We start from the raw sequence: 25,379 nt of genomic DNA, 5'->3' as shown, positions 1-25,379 counted from the left end.
TCGAAAGAGGATTACATATTTACCTTTCTTCGTCATCTTTGCATATTCCCTGACCTTTGTCCTCTGAGCATCCACTAGGGCATGCGGCTATATCACAAGCCTCACCCTTATATAAGGTATTACAAATACATTCACCTTCACTGCATCTTCCATTTCCAGAACATTCAAGGTCTAAAATTATATCATACAAATATTAAAAACATGTTCAAAATATAGTTGTTATATTATATTACATTTGGCAAAGCAAGTGCGTTTGAGGTACTTCTCTAATATAATCATTTTGCCATCAGCCAAACGTTCCCTATTTAGCATGGATCGTTAAGCGAGAAGCCACCGCTAGCCAAAGCCCAGAGCTGATATCACAAAAGTTATTGTTTTTGAGCAAAGGTGCAGAATTGAACTGGACCTTAAGGCAAATTGAAGTACCATCATTTTTTAAAGAAAACTCACTGCACTTGTATACAGATAGCTTTATGGTCTCAAATCAAAGCTGTCTGTGCCGATGAGAGACAGTCAGGCGGCACTCAAGGCTTTATCTTCCTTTGGCCCTATCTATCCTCACTAGTCCTTCAATGCAAAGAGGAACTAAATTTATTAGGAGTACACATTCGTATCAGGCTCGTATAGGTCCCAGGACCCATGAGAATACCTGGAAATGATGGGGCTGATATAGTGGCTAGATGAACTAGGGCCTCGGCTCTAAAATGCCCAGATCCCTTCCTTGCGATGATACCACATGCCATCAAGGAAGAGCTTTGAAGCGAAGAACTAAGGCTAAGTCTTTATTGTGAGGGTGCAATTCAAAGGGATTTAGGCATCTCATAGGCTGAGAATGGTAACTGGCATTTTCAAAGGTCACTGCAGACGGCGCAATCATCTGAATAGGTTCGGGAGGAGTAAACTTCGCTCAGAAAAAGGCAGTATACGCTCAGTTTTACTGCAGGAACTGAGTTTTTGGTGAAGTATTGTGGTAAGTGGCGGCCGCTACTAGGTTGGTGCGTTACTACCATTCGGTAGTGTGTACGTTCGAATATCCGCGCATGAACATCAAATAATAGAAAGTTTTTTCTAATTAAGGTCGCTCCTAGGCAGACAGTGGCAAACATCCGATTGTATTTCTGCCATGAAAAAACTCCTCCTAAAAATCATTTGCCGTTCGGAGTCGGCTTAAAACTGTTAAACTCAAGTCCCTATATTTGTAGAATAACATCAAGGTGCACACCACAAAGACATAGGAGAAGGAGGCCGGCTTAACAACTCACAGAAGTGTACGCGCCAATTATTTATTTTTTATTGTGGTTGGTAGAGGGCACAAGAGCCCTTTAGGCTGAAGTGCAAACCTCCTGTTATTCTAATTCTAATTATAATTATATTTTTTAAAGTAATAGCAAAAAATCGGAGATACACTCACCCTCTATAGTCGTAGGACAACCATCCATCTTGTAAGACAGGTTGAAACCAGACATATTGTAGGCATCATCACTAAAAAAATGAAGTAGCGCTGTACCTGATCGAGCGATCACTTGAGGCACTCTTCGTATCGCAAAGTTATCTCTGTACATCAGTCCGCTATAAGGCGATTGAATAGCTTTAAAACTTAATTTCTCTTAAATATTTATGAATTCTTACCTAAAAACAGCTAAGAGCGGTGAGTCCACGCTGTCGCCGTCGTAAATATACAAATGATCCCAACCGCATTCCGTAGCAAACTCGCGCAAATGAATGCGAATAGTAGGTGTTCGCAGAGCATTAGCGTGTGGATGTCGAGCGTCAATAAGCCAACTGCATTTAACACTAACCGAATAATTCCCCTGCCCATCGTGAATTGTTCCAGATGGGTGGTATAATCTTAAAGAAAGCAGAAGACAATATATTCAAAGGTAATTTTATAAGGAAAAGGCTGAAGTAAAGCAAAGATGCCAAATTAATGTTACTTCTATGAGTGTTTGCGAGAATTTTCGCTGGTTAATGTATTGGCGACGATGGGATGTACACATTTCCACCCGACAGTAGGTTCCATGTTGACGAACGATTTAAATCTGGCTAAAGACTGTCATTTAAGCAGCACTCACAAAATTGTATGCTGTCTTACAACAACAATAACACGGACATTTAGAGAGCGGCCGCCGTAGCCGAATGGGTTGGTGCGTGACTACCATTCGGAATCCACATAGAGATCGTTGGTTCGAATCTCGGTGAAAGCAAAATTAATAAAAACATTTTTCTAATAGCGGTCGCCCCTCGGCAGGCAATGGCAAACCTCCGAGTGTATTTCTGCCATGAAAAAGCTCCTCATAAAAATATCTGCCGTTCGGAGTCGGCTTGAAACTGTAGGTCTCTCTATTTGTGGAACAACATCAACACGCACACCATAAATAGGAGGAGGAGCTCGGCCAAGCACCTAACAGAAGTGTACGCGCCAATTATTTATTTATTTAATACTAACCGACAGCATAACGCAAAATTTAACTTCAATAAACTATAACTACAATTATGCTAAAAATTTTATAAATACTTTTCATTAATCGAAAAACAGTTTTCTAAGCCATGAAGCTCTGTTGGAAAAATGCATTTTCGAAAGGATACGAATAAATTCATTGTAATACTTATGTATAATTACTACTTTTGCAAATCTTTCCATGACAACTTGTAAAAATGAAGTCAATTTCGTAATTTTGATGAATATGTTTTAATGTTTATTAAGTACCGACGCCTCACGTAAATTATTTTTAAAGTACAAGTGTTAAAAATATCGTGGAGCTGCGCATTTGTAAACTAGTATGTATTTAAAAATTGATAAGTAGTGAAACCCGTAATGCACTGCTTTTACCTCACCTATGGTAAGATAAGCCACTACTCCCGATTTTTAAAATATGCAAATGGACATATGTATGTTTGTATATACAAATGAGTAGTTACAAAATATAATACGTCATATGCACAAATGAAAAAGTTTTTTTGTTGAAAAATATGAATGTAATATTACAAAACAAATGCCAGGCAGAAGCCACATAATTGCGGAAAAAATTACAATCAAACCAACATAACAAACGGTAATCAATAACAAGCAGCCCTAAGATTTTATTTTTTCCAGGTTGAATATAAGCGATCGACCATTTACAGGAAATGCCAAAACACTGCAGAGTATAACATAAAATAGCTTGGCAATCTACGTAAATTAACTTACCTCACTTTTCCTCCACAGAACTGACACTCAGGGCCCTGCCAACCATCTGCACAAAGGCATTGACCATCTTTCTGACACTGGCCTTCATTTTGGCAGTGATTGCCCTGAACTGTACAATTAAAAGCTGCGACGCGACTCAACTCACTAAAGCACCCATGGAAGATCAGAAGCAGTAGAAATAGTAGAAATTTCCGCCGGTATTTGGCATTAAATATCGAAAGATTGTGTGCGGGTGAAATTGATGCTACCGTGATGGATATATTACAGTTGGAAGACGATAGCATGGGCAATCTTAAAGGCCTCATCGACTTAGCAGGTAAAATAATATTCCAACCTACTATTGGATTTTGTTCTGTTGTGTCTCTATTTTGAGAACACCGTTCCGATTGTGATTGCTGCCGCTGCAAGTCTCGCTTGCCTTTGCTGTTCGTTTTTTTCCTGTAGCATATGAACTGTGTCAAAGCCACACACATTGTTTGCTTTTAATACTTTTCCTGATTACTTAGTAAATACTAATATTTTTTTAGAGCCATTGACTCACATTTTTATAACATATTTTCAATACGATTGTTAACGCCTTAACAAAAAACCCAAAAAAATAAAGATTTCACCAATCCACCACTCCACCTTTTGCCGATCTGCCTCACTGGCTATTTCGTTTCGTGTTGGTTTATAACTCACTTTAAGAAAAATATAAATGCCATTGAAATTGTTTCAATACATGAAAAAAAATATTTTAAATCACTTAAAAATGCTATTTCTTTGATTTAATTTAGCAAGAAGATCAAATTATTTTCAGACATTTCTACTTTCTTTGACTTTTCTCTTCACAACAACAATTTGCTATTTTTGCGCTACCAGAATGATATTTTTTTATATTCGAGAATTGCCATACTTCTAAATATTGTTTTAATTTAAAATACATATAAATACATTGATTTTGATCTAATGTGAGCTTTTTATGTAAATTGTATTTGGAGCATTACGAGATCAAACTTAATAGCGTGAACGTCTAATATTATAAACACTTGTACGATAATTGGAGTTAATTAATTAAATAGTTTGTACAGAAATGTATTGGAAAAAAATTAAAAAAAAAATAATATCAAGCATATTTAATTTTATTAGATACATTTAAAAATGTTCATATAACTTTTTGTTTTTTTGTGTGCGAATATTTTAAAATTCTTGCACGTAAATTGTAAAAATTGGAAAAAATGCATCCCTGATTTTTTCTTATTGACTATTCGGGCTTTTACACGACTCTTCGAACTTTCTATTTTCTGTGATTGCGTTGTGAGCAAGGAACACCTTTTTTCAGGAAAAATATTTGGAGCAATTAGTAAAAGTGTCCTAATACATATAAAAAAATTTTAGCAAAAAAGGTATCGAATTATCCTTAGTTTAAGAAAATAATACACAACAAATTGAACTTAAAAGAAAATTTCAGACTCGGCGAAATTTATAGAATACTGAAATGGCTGAAGTTGAGAAAGTTTCAACTACAGCGGCTAGTTCCCCTGAGGCAGTTAAAGGCGCTGATATACCTTTGTCTGAGATCGGAGAAGCAGCCGGCATCAACGCAGTAGAGTTTGGAACTTCGCCGACACAAGAACGATCGAGCAACTCGCACCCTCATGATTCAGAATATGATACGGCCTCTGATCTTGAAGGCGGCGGTGAAGAATACGACGATGATGAGGATGATGACGATTTAGACGATGAAAGTTTGACGGATGGGGAAAGCATGTCAGACGATGATGACGACGACGATGAAGAAGATGGAAGGCAAGGTAACGTTAGTTTAGAGAAAGCTGAAATAGAAGCACAAAAGAAAGTAGATGAGGATCGTAGCAACCCACAGTATATACCAAAACGGGGAACATTTTATGAGCACGATGATCGTACTGCTGAAGTTGACGTAGATAGGGTAGTAAATTTAGATGGAATCGGAGAAACTCAGGAGGGAGGTGTTGGAGGAGTTAAACCCCCTCAATCGCCAACGATTTCTCATGCTTCCAAAACAATGAGAAAATGGCAACCAGCATCAGCTGTAGAGCGTTGGAGTCATGACCGTTTCGATGCTTCAGAACAAGCTCCAAAATCACGGTCAGAATTAGTTTCCTCCTACGGTTACGATATCCGTACAGAAGATGCACCACCACGCGCTCGTCGACGACGTCGATACGGTCGTGGCCCTAGTAAGTATTCTCGTAATTGGGAAGATGAAAGTGCTTACTTAAAGGCAAGCAATAAAGAACGCAAGCCGCCACGTCCTTCTGATTTTCCTGTATTAAATGAGCGTATTGCCCACAAAACTCGAAAGACACTCGTAACTCGTGAAGAGAAAGAGAATCGAGCAGATAAAAGGTCTAGTGCTGAAAAATCAAGCAGTTCTTCTCGTCCACCTCAGTTTCAAGAAGAACGCCGTGATATGAAAGGTAATACTAGTAAAAGCAAGAACTTCAGTCATCCATCAGGACACACTGGTCGACAAGCACCAATGGAATTCAAGCAAAAGCAACGTAACGGTCGATATACCGGGTCATCATATAAAGATTCTCAAAATGTACGCAATGAAGCGCATTATGATAGACAAAATAATCGCCAACAGTCTAATGGCCAACAAGGTTCTGGAATGACTGATCATCCACAACAAAAGGTTGGTAATGGAAAGCAGCACACACATTCCAAGCACTCTCAAGCAGAAAGTGGTTATGGGCCAGTGGTTGACAACCAGGTCCTCGTCGGTAATAGTAGCAATAATCACCAATCGTATCAGCAGCAAACGCAGAAATCGTTATCGCAAATTCAACCCCAATCTTCTACTGCTTCGATGCGTCAGCAGCCACAATCAAAAAATTCTTCAACTACATCCAATTTATCCCAGCGTCTTCAGCAAGTTCAGAATCGTAACGATCCAAGTCACGTTGGTAGCGTCCAAATGCACGCTTTAGCATCACAAAATCAAATAGTTAGTCAGCAACAACAATTAACTGGAAACAATGTGGTAATGGGTACTCAACAGAACAGTCAACAACCTCAACCAATACAACAGATCTCACAAGAGCAGCGAGCACCACCAAAACGTTACTCGAGCCTGCGTCGTTCACAACATGAAGCGCAACATATTACTGAACAAATGCAGCAAATGCATCTCCAACAGCAACAACCACCCCCGCCGATGTTAATTCAAGATCAACACATGCTTCAAGCAAACCTCATGCAGCTTTATCATCAAGAAAATATTCAAGCTATGCAAGCTCTACAAGCCAATCAGAACCCAAGTCAAACTCAGAAACCGTCTACAGGCTATGCAGCGGTACCGACACCGGCTCAAGGCCCCCCATATGCTAATGCTGGAACTACTGCAACCACACCAGCAGCATTTTATGTTGCTTCCCCTGATGCCTACACTGCCTCTGCCGCCGCTAATCCTCAAGCGCAACCTGCTGGACAGTATGCGCAACAGGCTCCCCAAAACTACCTGCCATCATCTTCTGCAACTGCTACAGCTACAATTGCTTATGCTGGAGGGCCTTCTTCAGGGACTCCACCTCAAGTCGCAGGACCACCCGCAGCGCCATTCGGGACAACTGCTGCTGTACCCGCCCCAACGGCCACCAGCTCTACAGGAGCTGCTAGCACCAATAGCAATTCAAACTTTACAAACTATCAAAATTACAATACTGTTGGAGGAACTACATACTTTGTGCCACCAGCACAATCCACTACTCGTCCTGTTGTTCTACCACAGCGGCGCCCAACAAACGCCATACCCATATTGCCACCATCCGAAAAGAATAAGCAACGCATCGCAGATGCCAAGGAGGAGGCCAAAGGTCTCAACAATGCAACAACACAAGGCGGTGCACAATCATCGGCTCCTATTGGCAGTGCCGAAAACATAGATCATATAATTGATAATATGTTTGTACAACGTCCGGCTTTCCAGCCACCTCAGGCCACAGCTAATAATCCGGCTCGCAAAAGCTCTTCACCGTCGTCGAATACCGACAATAGCAATGGAGAGAGCAGTGCGAATGTCAGTAGCGGAGGCGGCTTAATCAACTCACCACTTACCGATGATTTTATCGGAAATAATGCAGCAAACGGAGAGAAATCTTCCAATAGCAATGCAGAAAATGCTCAACTAGAAAAAACTATTAACAATTCTATAATACTAACACAAGAATGAGATTCTACATCAACTACATACACATAAAAAAAGAAAAAAAAACAATGAATTCTGAAAACGACGACCTATACTATACGTAGATAGTATATGATTACTAACCATGTCTTTTTTTATGAATTGTAATGTGTTTTCTTCAATTTGATTTCATTCCTACTTAATGGAATGTTAAAACTCTAAGCAGGCATGGAGTGGATTTCGCGAATTCTTGATTATGGAGTCAAGTCGAAGAATTTATAATAATGGTTCTGTTTTATTGCTTAATCTTTATTCTGCCAAAAGTTAATACGTATTTGCATATATATACACATGAATTTTAATAAATTAACAGTAGCTTTAAAAAATTGTAGTAAAGAATTATCTTATCTTGAAATAGATTTGTTACATTTGAGATATAAATTTGATCTGCATATGTTTAACTTTTCAAAAATACAATCACTTTATTTATTCAACAAATATTTGTTGTCATTATACAGGGTTCGTCATGTAAAGTTTAAGCATTTGCTTCTCAAACAAAAAACAAAAACCTTACAAAAACAAGTTTGTTTGTTCTTCACTTGGATAATTAAATTTTGAAAAGAATATCGCATAAATGCGCTGAATAATTTCTGCGTGTTCTGTTGTTGTTGTGGTAGCACCTTACTAAACCCTGTCAGTGCAATGTAGTTACCGGTCGTCTTCGTCTAGCTCATCTAGCGTGCTGTTTCGACAGTTTGCGCTCAGATGGAGAGTGAAAAGGTGCTTAGTTTGGTGGCTTCATATGTTAAACATACATATTTGGGGTATGTCGAGATCGATTCTGGATAGGTAGGAGTTTAGTCTGGTACATTATCCAGAACGTAATTGTGCCAAAGTTACCCGGGTATCTCGGGCTAGCTGAAGCTCTTCGTCTGCAACAGGCATGGAGTGGTGGTTGGACTCCGATAACGGCATTCGGGGGTCGGGAAGTTAAGAAGGTGGTGAGAGTCTGCCGATGAATTTCGTTTATGGTCTGTCTATACACTGTCCGATCCAGTTACTGTCTGTTTTGTCTGAGATCTCGTCCGCGTAGTTGAGGAAGTGCCTCCTGATGTACCTGGGAGGTGGCTCAGGCTCGAGCAGGTGTCTGCATGGGTGCTTACTGAGCAGTTTGTTATGCTCCTTAACAGGCAGCATTTGGGCCTCATTATGCAGATCTGCATAATGAGGTGGTGGTTGGTCTCTAATGACGGCATTCAGAGGTCGGGAGTTTAGGAAGGTGGTAAGTGTCTCCCGATGAATGCCATTTTGCAGCTGTGTAAATACTGTCGGTGTTCTTTCGGAGTATGAAGTTGAATTGTTATAAATCTTATTTGAATGACGTTGTGAAAAGCCATAGATAGAGCTGTGCCATGATTCCTCTTGAAATGGATAACCCTCTATTTATGGAATTTTTAAGATATGTAACATATGATAAATGCAGTTTAAATTGAATTGATCCATATTCCATAATTCATTATTCAATTCCATAAAAAATATAAGCAGATTTTTACTTAGTGGGAATTTCGCTTCCCTAAACATGCATCAAAAACGGAATAGGGTACGATGCGGATTTATAGCTCACAAACTCAGCTAAATTCCCCAACAATTTCTGTTTTAGTCGTTACACAACCAGACCAAATTTTGTGCGTGGCATACCGACAGCCAGGCTTGTGTTCCGTGTCCCATCTGAAGACATAGAACTTTAAAAAAATTGTTGTTAACTGAACAACCCGAATTTTTCTCACATTACGAATACCGGACACTTCTCTGTCCCGAAATCTCGGAATTCAATTCTTTCTCACACCAAGAGCTGACTTCGGACTGCATTCAATAAAAATTGATGGTGGATTTTTTATGCTGTTACAAGAAAACCGATTTGCATGAAAATGATTATCCATCCGAAGGAGGAATAGAACACAGGATCCTCCAATTGCTACTGAAGTCCAAAACCGCAACAAGGTCCTCAAATCGCTTGCCGACCGGTTCTGAACTATGCTGTGTCTGCCTGGTCCTCTGGAACTAGTGGGTTACGGTGAACTAAGCCTCAGACATGCTAAAAAACTGCTGCAGATGAAGTTACCTTCAGCTACCCCGAGAGGTCCGCGTAACTTTGGCAGAATTCCGTCCGGTGAGCTAGATAAAAACGACCGGTAATTACATTGCATGGATCCTTCAATTGTGTTGCGATTTCAACATCCGAAGAAAAGCTTGACCTAAACACCTTGGAACAATTTTTTTTGTTAATACATACTATACTTAAGTGGATTTTTATTTAAATTATATTTTTATTTAATTTAATTTTGATGAAAATGTTATGTGATGTTACACTGTATGTATTATTAAATTAGCTTAACAAATGAATTTGTTCACGTTTCATTTAAGTGAAGTAATAACTCCTTACTACCATAATGCTTACCGAGATACCATTTGCTCAACTAATCTTATTACGAAGATAGAACTTAACTAGCTGTATGCAGACCTCTGCATCTTCTGCACTATCGTGACCAGCCTCTGAAAGATTACTAAACATTTTAATATGCAATACAGAGAATGCGCAAAGACTTGTTACCATTTTCTTGTATGATGCGTTTCAAATTTTCAATACACAAAGTCTTTAGTGCACGCTTTTTCGGTGGTCCCATTTTGTGTGGAAATAATACCGATGTATCTACTATCACACTGTGTATAAGCTTCAACGCCTTAAGGTCACTATCCAGACTATGACCGACCAAAATACTTTTTGAATGAAACATAGACATTAGTATAGCTTGCACGTCACGCAATGTGCGTGTCTCGTGCTTCAGCATCGCTTCTGTTATCCCAGAATAACTATGTAGAAAGCAAAATAGAAGTGAATTCTGAAGAAGAAGCTGGGACTATTGGATATAGTATTGCGGGTTTAAAATTTACGCATCTTACTTACACAGTATTGTAATCTACAATTTTGTTTTCGGGTTTCACAAGCGCATCGTATACCGTACGCCCATTGATATCTACGACTGTCACTCGTGTCAGTTCGATGCCTAGAGTGGTGTAACACATTTCACAATCGAGAGCGTAAATATCTTTTTTAGTTGGGACGTATTTGGCTTCCTTTTTTATCGTTGTAACATAACCGGTGAGATTATCGTAATCAATATAATCCGCAACGTGATAATTAGCATAAGAGCAGCCAGGGGTTCCCGTTGGTTGTTGACAACAACGATGATGATTGTCCGCAAAACCTTATTTGATTATACAATTATTTTAAAAATTATTATAATTATGCGGAATACACAAACCTCTACGGTAGCCAGCACTTTTAGGATGGTAATTACACTCATCGACACACACCTCCTCATAAATCTTCAAATTGAAAACTTTTCCACAACGACTACAATATCGTTCGTCATCATTTGGACGTCGTGACGGTTTCCCACTGGTTATAACTGCAAGACCGGGTCCTTTACCTGGCCGCGGAAAACCATTTGATACCAATTGCTCTTCTGTTAGACATAGCTCCTGTACCATGTCATAAGCTTTATCACCAGGCAGCTTGTCGAACGGTTCATCCGAAGCATCACTTCTTCTGTGTGGATATTTATAATATTTAATTAATAAACACAGATTTAACAAAAACCTTTATAATGACAAACTTACATTTTTTTCTGAACACTCCATGTATTCGTTTTAGCTAGTTTTCCAGCTAATACGACTTCATGAGACATCATTCTGGTTGTGTCGGCAGGTTTATTTCCAGAATCTAGACATACCGTAACATTATGATTGGTTAAAAGCGTAACTCGTAAAATATAATATACCTGCTGCTTCCTTTCTCAGTTTATTAATAGCTAGCAACGAGCTACTTTTATAAATAACTGGAGTATTACATTTTTTAAAAACAGCGAGTTCTTCAGTTTGTGCCTGCAACGGAAATGTAACAAAAAGTTTTTAGAAAGTGTTTGGATTCCCTAATCGCAGTTGATTTAAAGCATCAGTGGCATTCGATTTATAATTATTGGCGGTTAATATCGAAGTATACAGTATTCTAACACACTTAGAAATATGGCACTGATACTTTGTAATAATGTGTTCAGAAATACATATTTACCCGCTCCCACGCATCAGCTACATTAGGGTAGATGGCTAAGCAATGCTTCACCATCATTTCGTAATACTGCATACGTATGTTAAATGATATTTTCGAAGAACTTGCTTCTAGAACCGGTGGTTTCGCGGGTTTTACCTAAAGAAATAAATAAGCAGCACTATTAACTAAAATACACGAGGGCGGTTTATGGAATGAACTAGACATACGGCTTCTTTAGTCGCTAAAGCCTCGGTAACTTTGTGTGCAACTCGTTCGCCCTTCTTTATTGTTTGCGCTGGTGTAAATGCCGGGTGCTTTTCGGCTTTAAGCTCTTCCACTTTCTTTTTTGCGCGCTCTAAAGCAATCATATTAGCAACAGGGGCAATAGTGCGAGCTGTAAGTGAAAAATAATTGAGAAACTTTCACAATGCTTTCTTGAGAATGCATTAAAAGCTTTACCGCCAGTGCGAGTTGGTGGTGTTAAGTAACTCTTCGGTATGAGTGGTGTAAGCTGGCTCTTTTCTTTGGCCTTGCGCAAAGCTTCGGTTGCCTCTCGTACCTTTTCTTCTGCTTCACGTACAGCGGCTTCTACCACTGAAGCCTCTTCTTCCCTTTTGCGGTGCATAGCTGCTTGTCGATTGAAAATAGCCTTTAACAATAAATAGGATTTGCATTATAACTTATACTTATTTATGAACTCCGTGTGAATGCCGTCCATCTTAAGTACTTACTTGCATTGCATTGCGTATGTGATCTGGCTTGCGCAATAATAGTGGAGATTGCACCTTTAACTTTTCTGCATTGTGATAAGCAACGCGTTTTTTCTGTAATGTGTTAGCCGCGTATTCATCATCTTCCGATTGTTTACGCTTTAATGGACTAGACTCATGTGCGTGATTTTTAGTCTCAGTAGCATTGCCTTTATGCAGGGAAGCGAAATCTTTTTCCAATTGTTCATATATCATTTGACATTCCTTATTAATCTCTTCTGTTATGGGAAACTCTTCTGTACTTTCAGTGACTTTACTTGAAATAAGGTCTTCGAAAGTAGGGGGGTTACTGTCTGTCTGCAGTACTTTTGAAGTGTTGGAAGCTGATTTTGAAGAAGAAATTTTGTTGGAACTTGTTTTCGAACTTCTCCTATGCTTTGCGTTTTCCCTACTATCAGATGAAGGTCTGCTTTTTGATGACGAAGATCTCGAAGATTTAGATTTTCGCTCTTTTTCGTCACTATGACTTCTTTTTTTATCTTTATCTTTTTTTAAGGTATCTTCTTGCCGTTGCTCTTTACTTTTTTTACTTTCTGTTTTGTGTATGTTTTTACTTTCCTTTTCTGAAACCTCTTTCCGAGCAATTTCCTTACTTTTGGATTTATCGTTTGAAACCTTTACATCGTAGGAAGCAGAGCACTCTTTTTTAAGACCAATTTTTTTACTACTAGGAAGCGAACTTTTCTCATCTTTACTGCTAGCATCTGTTTTATTACGTTTTGGGGGTTTTAGCTCTTCATCACTCTTGACTTCCTTTGTGCTATTAGAACATAAAACATGCCCAGGTTCACTTTGATTCTCACCATTTAATTTAAGATTTTTGTCTTCAACTTCACAATCTAATATTTCACCAAGTTCATTTAGCTCATCCTCACAATCTTCAAGATTTAACCTAAAAGTTTCTTGCTCATTTTTACACGTTCCTGGTATATAAATCGGCGCTTGTAGTTCGATGGCTAGATAAGGTTTAGAAGGGCTAGCATTTAGAGCTGGTTTCTCAGGTTGATATTCCAACTTTGGTTTTGATTTTGTAATTGTTGGTAATGGGAGCAGTTTTGGCGTTGGCTTATATTCCGGCACGGATACATTAGCTGTTACGGGATTTTCATCTAAAAAACAGAAATTAAAGGAAAATATATGTATTTGTATCCAAAATATAAGTACCTTTTCGCACATGCTTAAAATGACAATAGGGTCTTTGACAGGATTGTGACCCAGTACTAGCACTATTCCCACTTGGGCCTAAATAATATGGACACGGAAATCCTTTAAATAAACCAAGCGAAGGTAACATTTTCTAGTTCTCTATAAAGTCATTGTGCAATGCGAAATACTCTAAAGTTTGTTTGAGTTTATTATTTCATCAAAGCACTGTTCGCACAAGATAACAGCGTTGCCGGCACAAGAGGGAAATTTAGAATAAAGTCGAAACAAGCACAGGGCGGCAAGTTTTGAAAATATTTTAATGGTAGCTCCCTGTGCGGACGCTGATCGCTTGCAAGTCATCTCATATCCCATATCGCAAATGGAAACCATTTATCGTACACCTCATGGAGTACATTGGAAAATTTAAGCCGGACGCTTCTTTCTTTTGCTCGAAAATGCTGCTTTGTTCGGAATTTCGTTATTTTAAAGTTGTGCAGGGTCTTTCAAAAGTAACACCTGGATGTCTGTAATGAAGGATTCCAAGAAGATACCTTATTTTTGTTTTTTTTTTTGTTTTATGTCAAGTAGGCAGATGTACAATTTTACATGATAGTTAAAAGTATTGAAACTTATTATGAAAATGTACAATCTCTAAGAACAATATATTGCAAAATTCGACATTTTTTTTGTTGGAAATAATCGTCCGAAGGAGTTGACAATTATACTTTGGTGAAAAATTTCTAGAAACTGGTTCTGTCGAGGATAGATAAAGGATTCGCAGATCAAAAAATGGACTTTCCGCTGAGAATATTTTTCAGCAAGATCTTGCTGTTGTAGTGCAAGATATTGCTGAAAAACCTTCAACATTGATATCCGATATCTCTACATTCACGACAATTAAGTAGAGCACAGATGATGAACATGCTCGTATTTAAATTTGTATTATTGTATATTTTGGACTTCGTTCTGAGTAGCTAGTCTTTCTTTTGTTCTCCTGCAAAGATGACCTCATCCGGATGTTAAAATCTCGAAAAATATAGTAGCGGTTTTCGGAAGGCGCCACTTTCTGTACTCTGTAGACCGAGGTTCCTCTACTAATATCAAGTAAAAGTATTGACCCCAAGGTGCTTTCGAAAAATCACAAATAATGAGTGAAATAAAAGAGATTAAACTTTCACTATCAATCGCCATGTTGTAAGGGAAAACTGCTGATATATGTGGCGTCACTATGTCGACTAAGATATTTCAACCAGACGATGAGACAGACTGCACCAAGAATGATAGAATACAAACAAAAGGACGTTTCCACGACAGTCGGTTCTACGTTACCGAAACGACCCGGATTTATATCCGGCCAAGGACTGTCACTCCAGCAGCATTCCCCGTATGTATGGGGAATGTTTATGCTGCTACAACAACAACAACAAACAAAAGGAAGAGAAATTACTTGTTGGTGAAGAAGAAGAGTATACAAAAGCAATAGAAACTAATAAACACAAGAATTATTCAGAACGCACTTTCTTGCGAGTCGTCATCGCCAGTGAAACGCGAAAAATGGCATTCGGGGGTATTTTTTATAATTCGTTTTTCACAATTTAGAACTAGGCACCTCATTTTTATTAGTTTGTTTAATTTAAATCTTCAAATCTCAGTAAAAAGAGATTCACTGAATATTTACAAACAAGTAATTTCTCTTCGCTTTGTTTGTTTTGTATAATAATGGTACATGACGTCAGCCGTTGTCAAAATCGCGAAAAATGAAGTAACTGTTTCGGGAAAACATCACCTTCAGTATTCTATTCACCTCGAGTTGAAGCAGCAAATTGAATGAATTTGATATTTTTTACGCTCGCATTGACAGAATCTTTGATCATTTTAGTTTTGAAGACTATGCATTTTCTTTCATGGCTAAAAAGATTCACCCAGAACCTGGACGCCATTCTCTCCTTATCATCGTATAAATCAACCAAGTACCGGTTTACTTGACGACATTCTCGAAATGACGATAGCATAACATGGCAATGATCACACTTAAAATATTGCCATCACATTCAACCAAATTTGACAGTTATAAATTGAATAATTGTGTCGAGATGTTGAGTTAAACCTGAAAGACCTAAACTCAGTTTATAAAATTCACCACAGTGAAACAAGCATTGGGAAAGCAGTCGTTAGTCTTCTGCTATCTAAAATCGGGTTATACTTTGGGTTATGGTTATGCGGCTATGCATCATATAATATATCAGGATAAATAGAATTGAAACGTACGTTCCCAACGTCGTCCAAGTTTACCTATGAATTTCTATGTTCTGGATTTCTTTGTAATAATGAATATTTGTTTTTGAGTATTTACAAGTATTCGGTCAGCTTCGGGGTGGTGAAATTATCCCTAGTAAAATAGCCGGAAGCACACACTATAATGTGACCGGAAGCAAACTTTATACAAATATTCCTCCAAATTCAATGTGCTCACTATTTTTAAAATTTTGACGTGATAACGTCTTATAATTCGATTTAGCCGGCTGCACGCACGAAAAAATGTGTCGTTATCTTGCTCAATGGTCGTTATCTTGCTCATGGTCGTTACCTTGCATAAACTGCAAGCGAAAGCGCGGAACGAACGACAAAGAGCACAACGTTCGACATCTTGCTCTCTCCTACTTAAGTGAGCGTATATATGTATGTATATGCGCATATGTACATATATAAATTCACATATTTGTATTTGCATATGCCTTCTTATTGATTATTATTAATTTGATTTACTTGAAGAATTTAAAATAAAACCAAGTGTATCATCATCATCCTTACCGAATTTATAATTAGTGACGACTAGTTGTTAATAATACCTGTTGTTTTAATGTTATTATTATTAATTTTTTTATTATATATGAAGGAAAAAATGTATGGTAATATTTACCATATACCTTATAAGATATGTTGTATACTAATATATGTATATAAACATGCATATACAATTTCACGCAATTTTCAAAAAGAACAAATCTATATGTAAAGATGCATACAAATCATATGAACATATCAAATGTACGAATCTATTCTGTACGCAAGCAAATGTAAGCTAATGTGCTTGAACTGCAAGCGAGAGCGCGGAACGAACGACAAAGAGCACCATTTCTCTGTTGAGATAGATGATAGAAAAAGTAGGAAATGAAAGGGAGTATTTCGAGTGTAAAGTGTCTTGAAAAAGGCAAATCGATGATGTTGCCTCTTAGTGTTGTTGACTTATTAACGTTTGACGCACAATCGAAATTGAACATATCTTTCATGAATTTGATAAATGTTTCGTCATTTTTCACGTTTGTGTAAATGTAACTTCACCTATTCCATTACGATTCTATTTACCTCCTCCTCTATATCCATACAAAATATCTATCAAACAAATAAAATTAAAATTTTGTTTTGAAAATTGCAACCATTACATCAGAATTTTCTTATGACGTTGTCACGTTAAACTATCGTCAGTAAACCGACTTTACAGACAACCTCTTTGTTTTTTCGTTTTAACATAGTGTTTGAGCCTTGACTGCCAGCAAGCAGCAACCATATGAAGTTAAGTCTGCCAGCGTTTTGCATATACGAACCCTTCGTTTTTGCAAATGAAAAAATAAGCGAGTTAGTATAATTGTATTTAAATCCATGTGCATTTTTGTCTGGCGAATGGAAATAATAGGCACAATAATTAATATAAACATAAGACAATTCATTCCACTTAGTTGTTTGCCAACTTTCTGGCAGAGCGGTTGTCTAGTCACTTGCTTACATTCATATACTCTTTACATATACATATGTACACGCTTACATACGGTTGGTTAAATACTCGCTCTTTGTTGGAGTTTTGTTATTATTTTTGTAATGATAGTGGACCGCTAATAAAAGAGTTGCTTTTTGCGCATTTGGTTTACTTATAATATATTTAATAATGCTTATAAGTATTACAGTTTACATATTATAGTAAACGTTCTATGTTATGTTTTATTAATAACTATTAGCTTGAATATATAAATCACATTTGCACTACCAACAGATTTTCGTTTCGAATACACCAGCAATTCCTGATATTAAAACAAACTCAATGCTTTAATTATATTGTAATTTGTATTCATTTAATATAATGAATGACTGAATTCAATTTTTAGTTGAACGAAGTCTAACTATATAATTTCTTTGTATATATCGGCAACTTCCACATTACTATGTGCCTGCAAGTGTCTTTTGGCTGTCTTGTACATATACTTACGTATTATATATATGTATATTACGCACATCCACATGTATGTACATATGTACCTTTCCACAGAGTTTAACAGTCATGGATCGTGCTAGCATTTACTTCTTGGATGAAGGAGAATCAAATACTTACGATTTTGACGAAACATTGCCTGCATTGCCATTACCAGAGCTACATGACACACTACAACGCTACTATGAATCGTTAAAACCATTTGGCACAGCTGAGGAACTGAATAATTCAGAGCAAATTATTAAAGAATTTGAAACTGGTGTCGGCGCTCAGTTGCATAAGGAATTAAAGCAACGTGCTGCGATGAAAAAAAATTGGTTAGATGAATGGTGGGAGAAATATGCTTACCACATGCTACGACTACCTCTCAATCCTTACATAGTTATGGCGATGCCTGTAAAACTTGAAATTATCAATATTCCAGAAACACCACCTTATATGCTCAAGGTATGTGCACTTATTACTTAGTTTTTAAACCTTAGTTTTTAAAATTCGCAGAATTTGGCACGAATAATATTCCATACTCTTGAGTTTTGGGATTTGGCTCGTAAAGCCACCATCAAACCACTTTCCTCCAATGGGGGCAAAATTAAGTACTCATCAGCGTTGTATAAAAGGTTCTTCTCAACAACACGTGCACCTGGTTTGCAATATGATTACATAAAAAATTACTTTAAAATTGGTAAATTCCTTTACAGCATATCAAAAATGTTAATTAAACAAATTTTGTTTTTCTTTTGTTTCCAGTTAAAGATGGTGCAACGCCTTCTCATGCTATTATTTCTGGTAAAGGGCGTATATTCGTTTTTGATTGCCTTCATGCCAGTGGTAGGATTATTACTCCACAGGAGATTTTAGACGTTTTACAGCGCGTTCGGTGTGTCTTAGATTATGAACCAATGGGCGATTGTGTACCTGTTCTTACCCATGATGATCGCACTACTTGGGCAAACGTAAGTACATACATATGTACATACGAGTATACATATGTAAGCGTATTACACAAAAGTATTGGCTCAAATCATTGAACGGAATCGATTATAGAATTATGTACATCTCCAAGAAATTTCGGAGAGAAATATCGAAATTTTGAAGACAATTGAAAGTTCTGCAATTGTTGTTGCATTCGACGAAAATGAACCGCAAAACTACGAAGAGACTTCGCTTTTTTGTGTCAATGGTGATTATCACTCAAAGTGGGGAGATCGAAGCAGTACTATTGTTGCCTATAAAAACGGCCGATTTGCTTGTGTTGGAGAGGTAAACAACCTTTTTATTGTTCAAATGAAAACTTATCTAGATATTTAAAGCGTATGTTTGAAATAATATACATATATGAAAACATTTTGCTTCATAAGCTCACAAGTCACTTAATAAATAACAATTTATTCATTTCATTATTTTTTTTCATTCAAAGCATTCTGCATATGATGGCACTATTAGCGTAAGTTATGCACTTTTTGTGCAACTTAGTATGTATGAAATTTCTGAAATTAACTGGAACTTGAGGGAAACTGCGTCGGTCGTTACCTTCAAGGAACTTAAGTTCGACATGGATGAAAAATTGCGTGAGGAGATCAAACGTGCATTAGTGGACTGTGACCGAAGGGTAATCACTTATCATGAAATCATTCTAAAGCCAATAAATAATTAATGCACTAATTTGTCAACCCTTTTAGAGAAATGATATTATTATAACACATGATTATTTCAACGAATATGGGAAAGATGTTATAAAAAAATGGAATTTACATCCCGACTCCTTCGTTCAAGTTGTTATGCAATTAGCATATTCAAAACTACATAACAAGTAAGGCACTTTATTCATTGAGTAAATAGTAGTTGTAAATGTTGTAGATATGTATTTAGAATTGTGAACGCTTTGAATAGGTTAAATGAAGTAGATATTTACATATAATAATTGGCGCTTACACCTTTGTGGTATGTTTGACCGAGCTCCCCCTGCTATTTGTGGTGTGCGTCTTGATGTTTTTCCACAAATGGAGTGACCTTAAGTTTTATGCCGAATGGCAGATGGATTTTTATGAGGAGCTTTTTCATGGAGGTTTGCCTGCCAAGGAGTAACGGCTATTAGAAATTACCTTTTCTATCATTTGGTATTTCATGCCCGAAATTAAGTGAATTATTGATGGTAAAAATCTATAATCTGCTTCTAGAGAAATTTTGATACTCCAAAAGGAGATGGATGACCGGTAAAATTTTTTTTATTATGCAGGCAGTTTGGTGGCTTAGTATGTGTAAATGTTTGTATAACCAAAGTGGGAGAATATTAATTTTTTCATTTCTTATCCTGGTTGGTTGTACATACATACATATGTATATGTGCATATAGCTAATATTATACATTACTAATTTTACTTATTGAATGGTGGAAGTGTTGATTGTGTGTTCTATTGTGGCAGATATTGTTATTGAATATGACACATTAGAGCACTTGTTCGTTAATGGACTTTATGGTAGTTGTTGCTTTTACTTTTAGCTCTCAAATAGAGATACTCTTCTTAGTATTTATTTTCTTTTCTTCGAAAAAAAAATTAATTTTACACGTTGGTCTTCGTCTCATATTCTCGTGTGAGTTTTGTTTCTATTTCTTTATAAAAAAAATGTTTAATTTAATTTTTTTATTTTGATTTTAACCTCACAACCTACTAATCATTTTGAAAATGTGAAACATATTTTTTAGTTAAATCTTATCTGTCCAAATTAACAATAAAAACGAAAACAAATAATTACTATTTCCTTCTAATCACTATTTTCTTTGTTGTTCTATTAACTTTCTAATATTTCTCATTATGATTTTGACGTGATAACGTCTTATAATTCGATTTAACAGGCTGCACGCACGAAAAAATGTGTCGTTACCTTGCTCATTAGTGTTACCTTGCTCATTTGTCGTTACCTTGCTCATTGCCGTTACCTTGAATGAACGGAACGAACGACAAAGCAAACAAAGCAAACGAACGGCAACGTTCGACATCTTGCTCTCTCCTACTTAAGTGAGCGTATATGTGTATGTATATGCGCATATGTACATATATAAATTCACGTATTTGTATTTGCATATGCCTTCTTATTGATTATTATTAATTTGATTTACTTGAAGAATTTAAAATAAAACCAAGTTTGTTAATAATACCTATTGTTTTAATGTTATTATTATTTTTTGACGTGATAACGTCTTATAATTCGATTTAGCCGGCTGCACGCACCAAAAAATGCGTCGTTATCTTGCTCATGCTTCGTTACTTTGCTTGAACAGCATGTTATGTTATGTTATGTTATGTTATGTTATGTTATGTTATGTTATGTTATGTTATTTTATGTTATGTTATGTTATGTTATGTTATGTTATGTTATGTTATGTTATGTTATGTTATGTTATGTTATGTTATGTTATGTTATGTTATGTTATGTTATGTTATGTTATGTTATGTTATGTTATGTTATGTTATGTTATGTTATGTTATGTTATGTTATGTTATGTTATGTTATGTTATGTTATGTTATGTTATGTTATGTTATGTTATGTTATGTTATGTTATGTTATGTTATGTTATGTTATGTTATGTTATGTTATGTTATGTTATGTTATGTTATGTTATGTTATGTTATGTTATGTTGTTATGTTATGTTATGTTATGTTATGTTATGTTATGTTATGTTATGTTATGTTATGTTATGTTATGTTATGTTATGTTATGTTATGTTATGTTATGTTATGTTATGTTATGTTATGTTATGTTATGTTATGTTATGCTATGTTATGTTATTTTATGTTATGTTATGTTATGTTATGTTATGTTATGTTATGTTATGTTATGTTATGTTATGTTATGTTATGTTATGTTATGTAATGTTATGTTATGTTAAGTTATGTTATGTTATGTTATGATATGTTATGTTATGTTATGTTATGTTATGTTATGTTATTTTATGTTATGTTATGTTATGTTATGTTATGTTATGATATGTTATGTTATGTTATGTTATGTTATGTTCTGTTATGTTATGTTATGTTATGTTATGTTATGTTATGTTATGTTATGTTATGTTATGTTATGTTATGTTATGTTATTTTATGTTATGTTATGTTATGTTATGTTTTGTTATTTTATGTTATGTTATGTTTTGTTATGTTATGTTACAGTATATTATGTTATGTTAATGTTAACTCATTCTCTATATCCATACAAAATATCTATCAAACAAATAAAATTAAAATTTTCTTTTGAAAAATGCAACCATTCAATCAGTATTTTCTTATGACGTTATCACGTTAAACTATCGTCAGTAAACCGACTTTACAGACAACCTCTTTTTATTTTTATTTTGTACTATTATTTGAATGGCGGGATAAAAATCCAATCCAATTTGTGTTTTTATCCGGCCATTTAAGTAATAGCACAAAAAAAGGGTAAACATTTTTGGGATTAATGAACGCATATATACAAAAATTATACAAAACGACTAATAACATTTTTTTGAAGTGAAAACTTCTTTAGAATCGTTGGGAGTGATTTGAGAAAAAGTGAAACGAAAAAAGCGACACTCTTGGCTACGAATATTACATATATACGTAGCGACGAACTAAATAACTTTTAGGCCAGCGCCGACAGCATGGCGCGATAGCCGAGCGGCTAGCAATGTGAGCTTCCGATCCAAAATCCTTGGTTCGAATCACAAGAAAAAAATTTGTTTATACAGTTATTTTATTTTATTTTATGATATGTTTATGAGGAACTTTTTTCATGGCAGAAATACACTCGGTGTTTTGCCATTGCCTGTTGAGGGGTGAGCGCTATTAGAAAAATAGTTTTCCTTAATTTTGGTGTTTTCACCGAGATTCGAACTGACGTTCTCTCTGTAAATTCTGAATAGTAGTCACGCACCAACCCATTCGGCTACGGCGTTTGTTTAATTTTACTGATGCAAAAATGAGGAAAAATATATGAATAAAGTTTGCTTACTGTTTACACATTTTCCAAAGGTGACGGAGAACCAAAAAAAAAGTCGATTTTCAAACAAATACGAGTGCATATGTGTAATTGTGTTAGAGTTTCGGTCACGCCCCAGCAAAACCTGCGTGCATATGTGTTTGTAACATTCAAAAAAATTTAATTGTGTTAGAGTTTCGGTCACGCAGGTTTTGCTGGGGACGCTCATAATAGCAACCGCGTGTGTATTTTAATATTCGTAAATATTTTCATTTTTAAATATTTACCGCAATTATGTCGAAAAATAATGCAGAAAAGTGTCGTGAATATCGACAGAAAAAAAATCAATAAATAGCATCACGGAATTCATTCACGAAAATTTAATAAAGTATACACCAGAAGTATCGCGGATACTTAGAAAAGATTACAATAAAGCTCCAATGATTTTAAGTGGCGATTTTAACGTAAATTTTGCATTGGACACAGCGGTTCCTTTAATTGACGTTCTCAATACAACATTCAATTTAAAAATGTGTAACAATCGCACTGAATCGACAACACGATCAAAAACAACCATTGACGCGGTATTTCAAAGACATGGTGAGAACATCGAAACCAAAGCATTTGTATCATATTTTAGCTATCATAAGCCACTCGTATCATTTGTTGAAATTGAAAACATTGAGGATGAATAATAATAAAATGAAGAAAATAAAATATGAACTCTATAGCAACATTATAATGAACCTATAATTATCTTGCTCCTAATGCTGCTTTCGTCTTACTCTCTCTCAGTTTGTTTTACGCAAGGTTTCACTTCTATCGCGTCTAACCGTTAGACTGGTGTTTTTTTTTTTGTTATTTTGTGTATGCCAATTCATTGATTATTACAATATTTTCCACAGGATTGCTTCGACTTATGAAACTGCTCTTATGCGGCACTATTACAATGGTCGTACCGAAACCTTGCGTTCCTGCTCCACAGAAGTACTCAAATTTATTCAAGTTGCAAGCAATTCAATGTCTTCCACTTCAGAAATTGCCTTCGGCTTTCGGAATGCTGTTAACCATCACAATCGCATGATGAATGAAGCACGGAAAGGAAATGGAGTGGACAGGCACCTATTTGGTCTATGGTGCATAGCTTACGAAAACCAAATTGATATACCTGAGTTTTATGAAGATCCATTGTATATTCGAAGTGGTGGCGGAGGAAATTTTATTCTATCTACAAGTACGTTGGGTTACTCGACCAATGTAGGATTTGTAGCACCAATGACATTAGATGGATATGGTGTTTTCTACACTATAACTTCGGACACGTACGTTTTATTCATTCAGTTTTATTCCTAACTTTTGTGATTACTAAAATTTTGTAAAATTGTTTGTATTTCTTTTTAGTATTTACATTCAAATCACAGCTTTTCGCGGTAGTACAATTACGTGTGCACATAAATTTAATGAAATATTTAAGCAGGAGTTTTCCAAACTCAGAACTATTTTAGAGGATACATATAATTCAAAGTTATAAGATAGTGTTATTGGTTTTTGTTATTTATTTTGTTATCACTTATTTTTCAAGTATACATTTTATTAAAGGCATCATACGACATTTTGAGTCTTATTTATAGATTAAATATACGAGTATCTACATACATGTATATTTGATATTTACACCACCTTTGGGTGTTTGATCGAGCTCGTCGTCGCCGTCTGTATGTGCTTCCACAACTAGAGGGGGCGAAGCTATTAAACAAAAGCCTTCTATATTTTTTAGGTGATTCATGCTTACAGCCTGTTTTCCGCATCTGGTAAGTATTAATGTTTAGTACAAGACAATAGGAAGCAGAATACATTGCAGCTTTGATTTCGTTATATCCATGCTTCTTATATCTGTACATTAGCATGCATTACTTTCCATAAAAAAGTAGGTACGGTTTCCACCCATTCCATTGGAATTATAAGAGAAATAATTCGAAAAATATTAAGTACCGTAAACTAGACCGATTTGCATATATAGAATTTTTTTATAAATAAAATGAGCATTTTTGAGCAAAAATCACGTCAGTTAAAAAAAAAAGTTTGCTAAATCAAGCCATTCACTGAATTTCCACAAACATGCAATTTTTCATCCTTTTATTAGTTTGTTTCATATTGGAAAGAAGCCTGACGTCAGATTTGTCAAAGTCGCGAAAAATAAAGTAACTGTTGTGGGAAGACGCCACCTTCTATATTCAATTCGGCTTGACTTACTTGTGAATTACGAACAAATCGTTGCACTTACTATTTTTTATCGAAAATTTATCGAAATTAGCTGTCAAACCAAAACGAATTTGTAAATTAGAACAAAATTAACAAACATTGAATGATAACCGAAAAAAGTTAAATTTTAATAATGGATGTTCAAAAAGATATCATGAAAAATGTATGAAGTCGAGGAAGTTGCTGAACACCTCCAGAATTGTGGAGTAGACCAAATTGGGTTCTGAGGGTCAAATTGTGTTCCACTTCCATAAGGAGCAGTTGCAGCTATTGAAGCAACTGCATCTTCTAAGTTTAACTTGGAAGAAAATTAGTTCTTTGAAAAGCTAATATGAACTTGTGAACAAATATTGACTGATAGCGCGTTGATACACCCTCCTTTAAAAAAAGTTTTCAGATGAGCCGGAAACTTTTTTATAAATTTTGAGAATTATCAAATAAAGTAAATCCTTAGTTTTAACTTGTTTTATCTTTCACCAGTATTCACAAGAAATAATAATAATTAAGAGGAACGAATAAGAAGGAGAGCTG

General features: G+C 35.8%; 4 protein-coding genes and 1 long non-coding RNA gene across 9 annotated transcripts in view; 2 read left to right on the top strand and 3 right to left on the bottom strand.

The window, feature by feature from the left end:
- LOC129236243 (attractin-like protein 1) overlaps positions 1-4,005 on the bottom strand; it is an 11,379-nt gene extending 7,374 nt beyond the window's left edge. The window contains exons 1-4 of the mRNA XM_054870503.1: positions 3,188-4,005; positions 1,630-1,848; positions 1,412-1,569; positions 24-171 (exon numbers count right to left, since the gene is read on the bottom strand). Coding sequence (XP_054726478.1) covers positions 24-171; positions 1,412-1,569; positions 1,630-1,848; positions 3,188-3,660 — 998 coding nt within the window. The 5' untranslated portion in view covers positions 3,661-4,005. The remainder of the gene's footprint in view (positions 1-23; positions 172-1,411; positions 1,570-1,629; positions 1,849-3,187) is intronic.
- Positions 3,399-24,196, top strand: LOC129236249 (peroxisomal carnitine O-octanoyltransferase). Of its 4 annotated transcripts, XM_054870511.1 has the most exons (10): positions 17,114-17,195; positions 17,416-17,479; positions 17,689-18,078; positions 18,130-18,313; positions 18,379-18,584; positions 18,676-18,891; positions 19,049-19,240; positions 19,311-19,441; positions 23,492-23,908; positions 23,988-24,196. In XM_054870511.1, the coding sequence occupies exons 3-10, from the start codon at positions 17,701-17,703 to the stop codon at positions 24,115-24,117; spliced, it is 1,854 nt and encodes a 617-aa protein (XP_054726486.1). In that variant the 5' UTR covers positions 17,114-17,195; positions 17,416-17,479; positions 17,689-17,700; the 3' UTR covers positions 24,118-24,196. The 4 variants fall into 4 exon arrangements, with proteins under 4 accessions (XP_054726488.1, XP_054726489.1, XP_054726486.1 ...); XM_054870513.1 differs by lacking the exons at positions 17,114-17,195; positions 17,416-17,479 and adding an exon at positions 3,399-3,503; XM_054870514.1 differs by lacking the exons at positions 17,114-17,195; positions 17,416-17,479 and adding an exon at positions 16,916-17,003.
- Positions 4,450-7,430, top strand: LOC129236247 (protein CASC3). 2 transcript variants are annotated; one of them, XM_054870508.1, is made up of 2 exons: positions 4,450-4,572; positions 4,638-7,430. In XM_054870508.1, exon 2 carries the CDS (start codon positions 4,665-4,667, stop codon positions 7,383-7,385), a length of 2,721 nt encoding a protein of 906 aa, XP_054726483.1. In that variant the 5' UTR covers positions 4,450-4,572; positions 4,638-4,664; the 3' UTR covers positions 7,386-7,430. The 2 variants fall into 2 exon arrangements, with proteins under 2 accessions (XP_054726483.1, XP_054726484.1); XM_054870509.1 differs by having other exon boundaries at positions 4,471-4,572; positions 4,628-7,430.
- LOC129236244 (RNA exonuclease 1 homolog) lies at positions 9,693-13,634 on the bottom strand. The gene is made up of 11 exons (XM_054870504.1): positions 13,386-13,634; positions 12,183-13,330; positions 11,911-12,100; positions 11,679-11,845; positions 11,473-11,607; positions 11,183-11,285; positions 11,022-11,124; positions 10,664-10,950; positions 10,306-10,606; positions 9,952-10,211; positions 9,693-9,893 (listed from the first exon to the last, which is right to left on the bottom strand). Exons 1-11 carry the CDS (start codon positions 13,513-13,515, stop codon positions 9,814-9,816), a joined length of 2,904 nt encoding a protein of 967 aa, XP_054726479.1. The 5' UTR covers positions 13,516-13,634; the 3' UTR covers positions 9,693-9,813.
- LOC129236253 (uncharacterized) lies at positions 24,125-25,379 on the bottom strand. The gene is made up of 2 exons (XR_008581646.1): positions 24,379-25,379; positions 24,125-24,317 (listed from the first exon to the last, which is right to left on the bottom strand). It is a non-coding gene; the product is annotated as an uncharacterized LOC129236253 (long non-coding RNA).

Source organism: Anastrepha obliqua, chromosome 1 (genome assembly GCF_027943255.1).
Source record: "Anastrepha obliqua isolate idAnaObli1 chromosome 1, idAnaObli1_1.0, whole genome shotgun sequence".
NCBI lineage: Eukaryota > Metazoa > Arthropoda > Insecta > Diptera > Tephritidae > Anastrepha > Anastrepha obliqua.
This window is presented reverse-complemented; position numbering and strand designations above follow the sequence as displayed.

Bases quoted from the DNA above. Each gene is read 5' to 3' on its own strand.
- LOC129236247 (XM_054870508.1), top strand. From the start codon at position 4,665: ATGGCTGAAGTTGAGAAAGTTTCAACTACAGCGGCTAGTTCCCCTGAG.
- LOC129236244 (XM_054870504.1), bottom strand. From the start codon at position 13,515: ATGTTACCTTCGCTTGGTTTATTTAAAGGATTTCCGTGTCCATATTAT. The intron at 11,846-11,910 runs GTAAAGCTTTTA...TTTCACTTACAG, and splicing joins ACCACCAACTCGCACTGGCG to CTCGCACTATTGCCCCTGTT. The intron at 10,212-10,305 runs GTAAGTAAGATG...CTTTCTACATAG, and splicing joins ATTGTAGATTACAATACTGT to TTATTCTGGGATAACAGAAG.
- LOC129236249 (XM_054870513.1), top strand. From the start codon at position 17,701: ATGGATCGTGCTAGCATTTACTTCTTGGATGAAGGAGAATCAAATACT. The intron at 18,079-18,129 runs GTATGTGCACTT...TAAAATTCGCAG, and splicing joins CACCACCTTATATGCTCAAG to AATTTGGCACGAATAATATT. The intron at 18,892-19,048 runs GTAAACAACCTT...TTTCATTCAAAG, and splicing joins GATTTGCTTGTGTTGGAGAG to CATTCTGCATATGATGGCAC.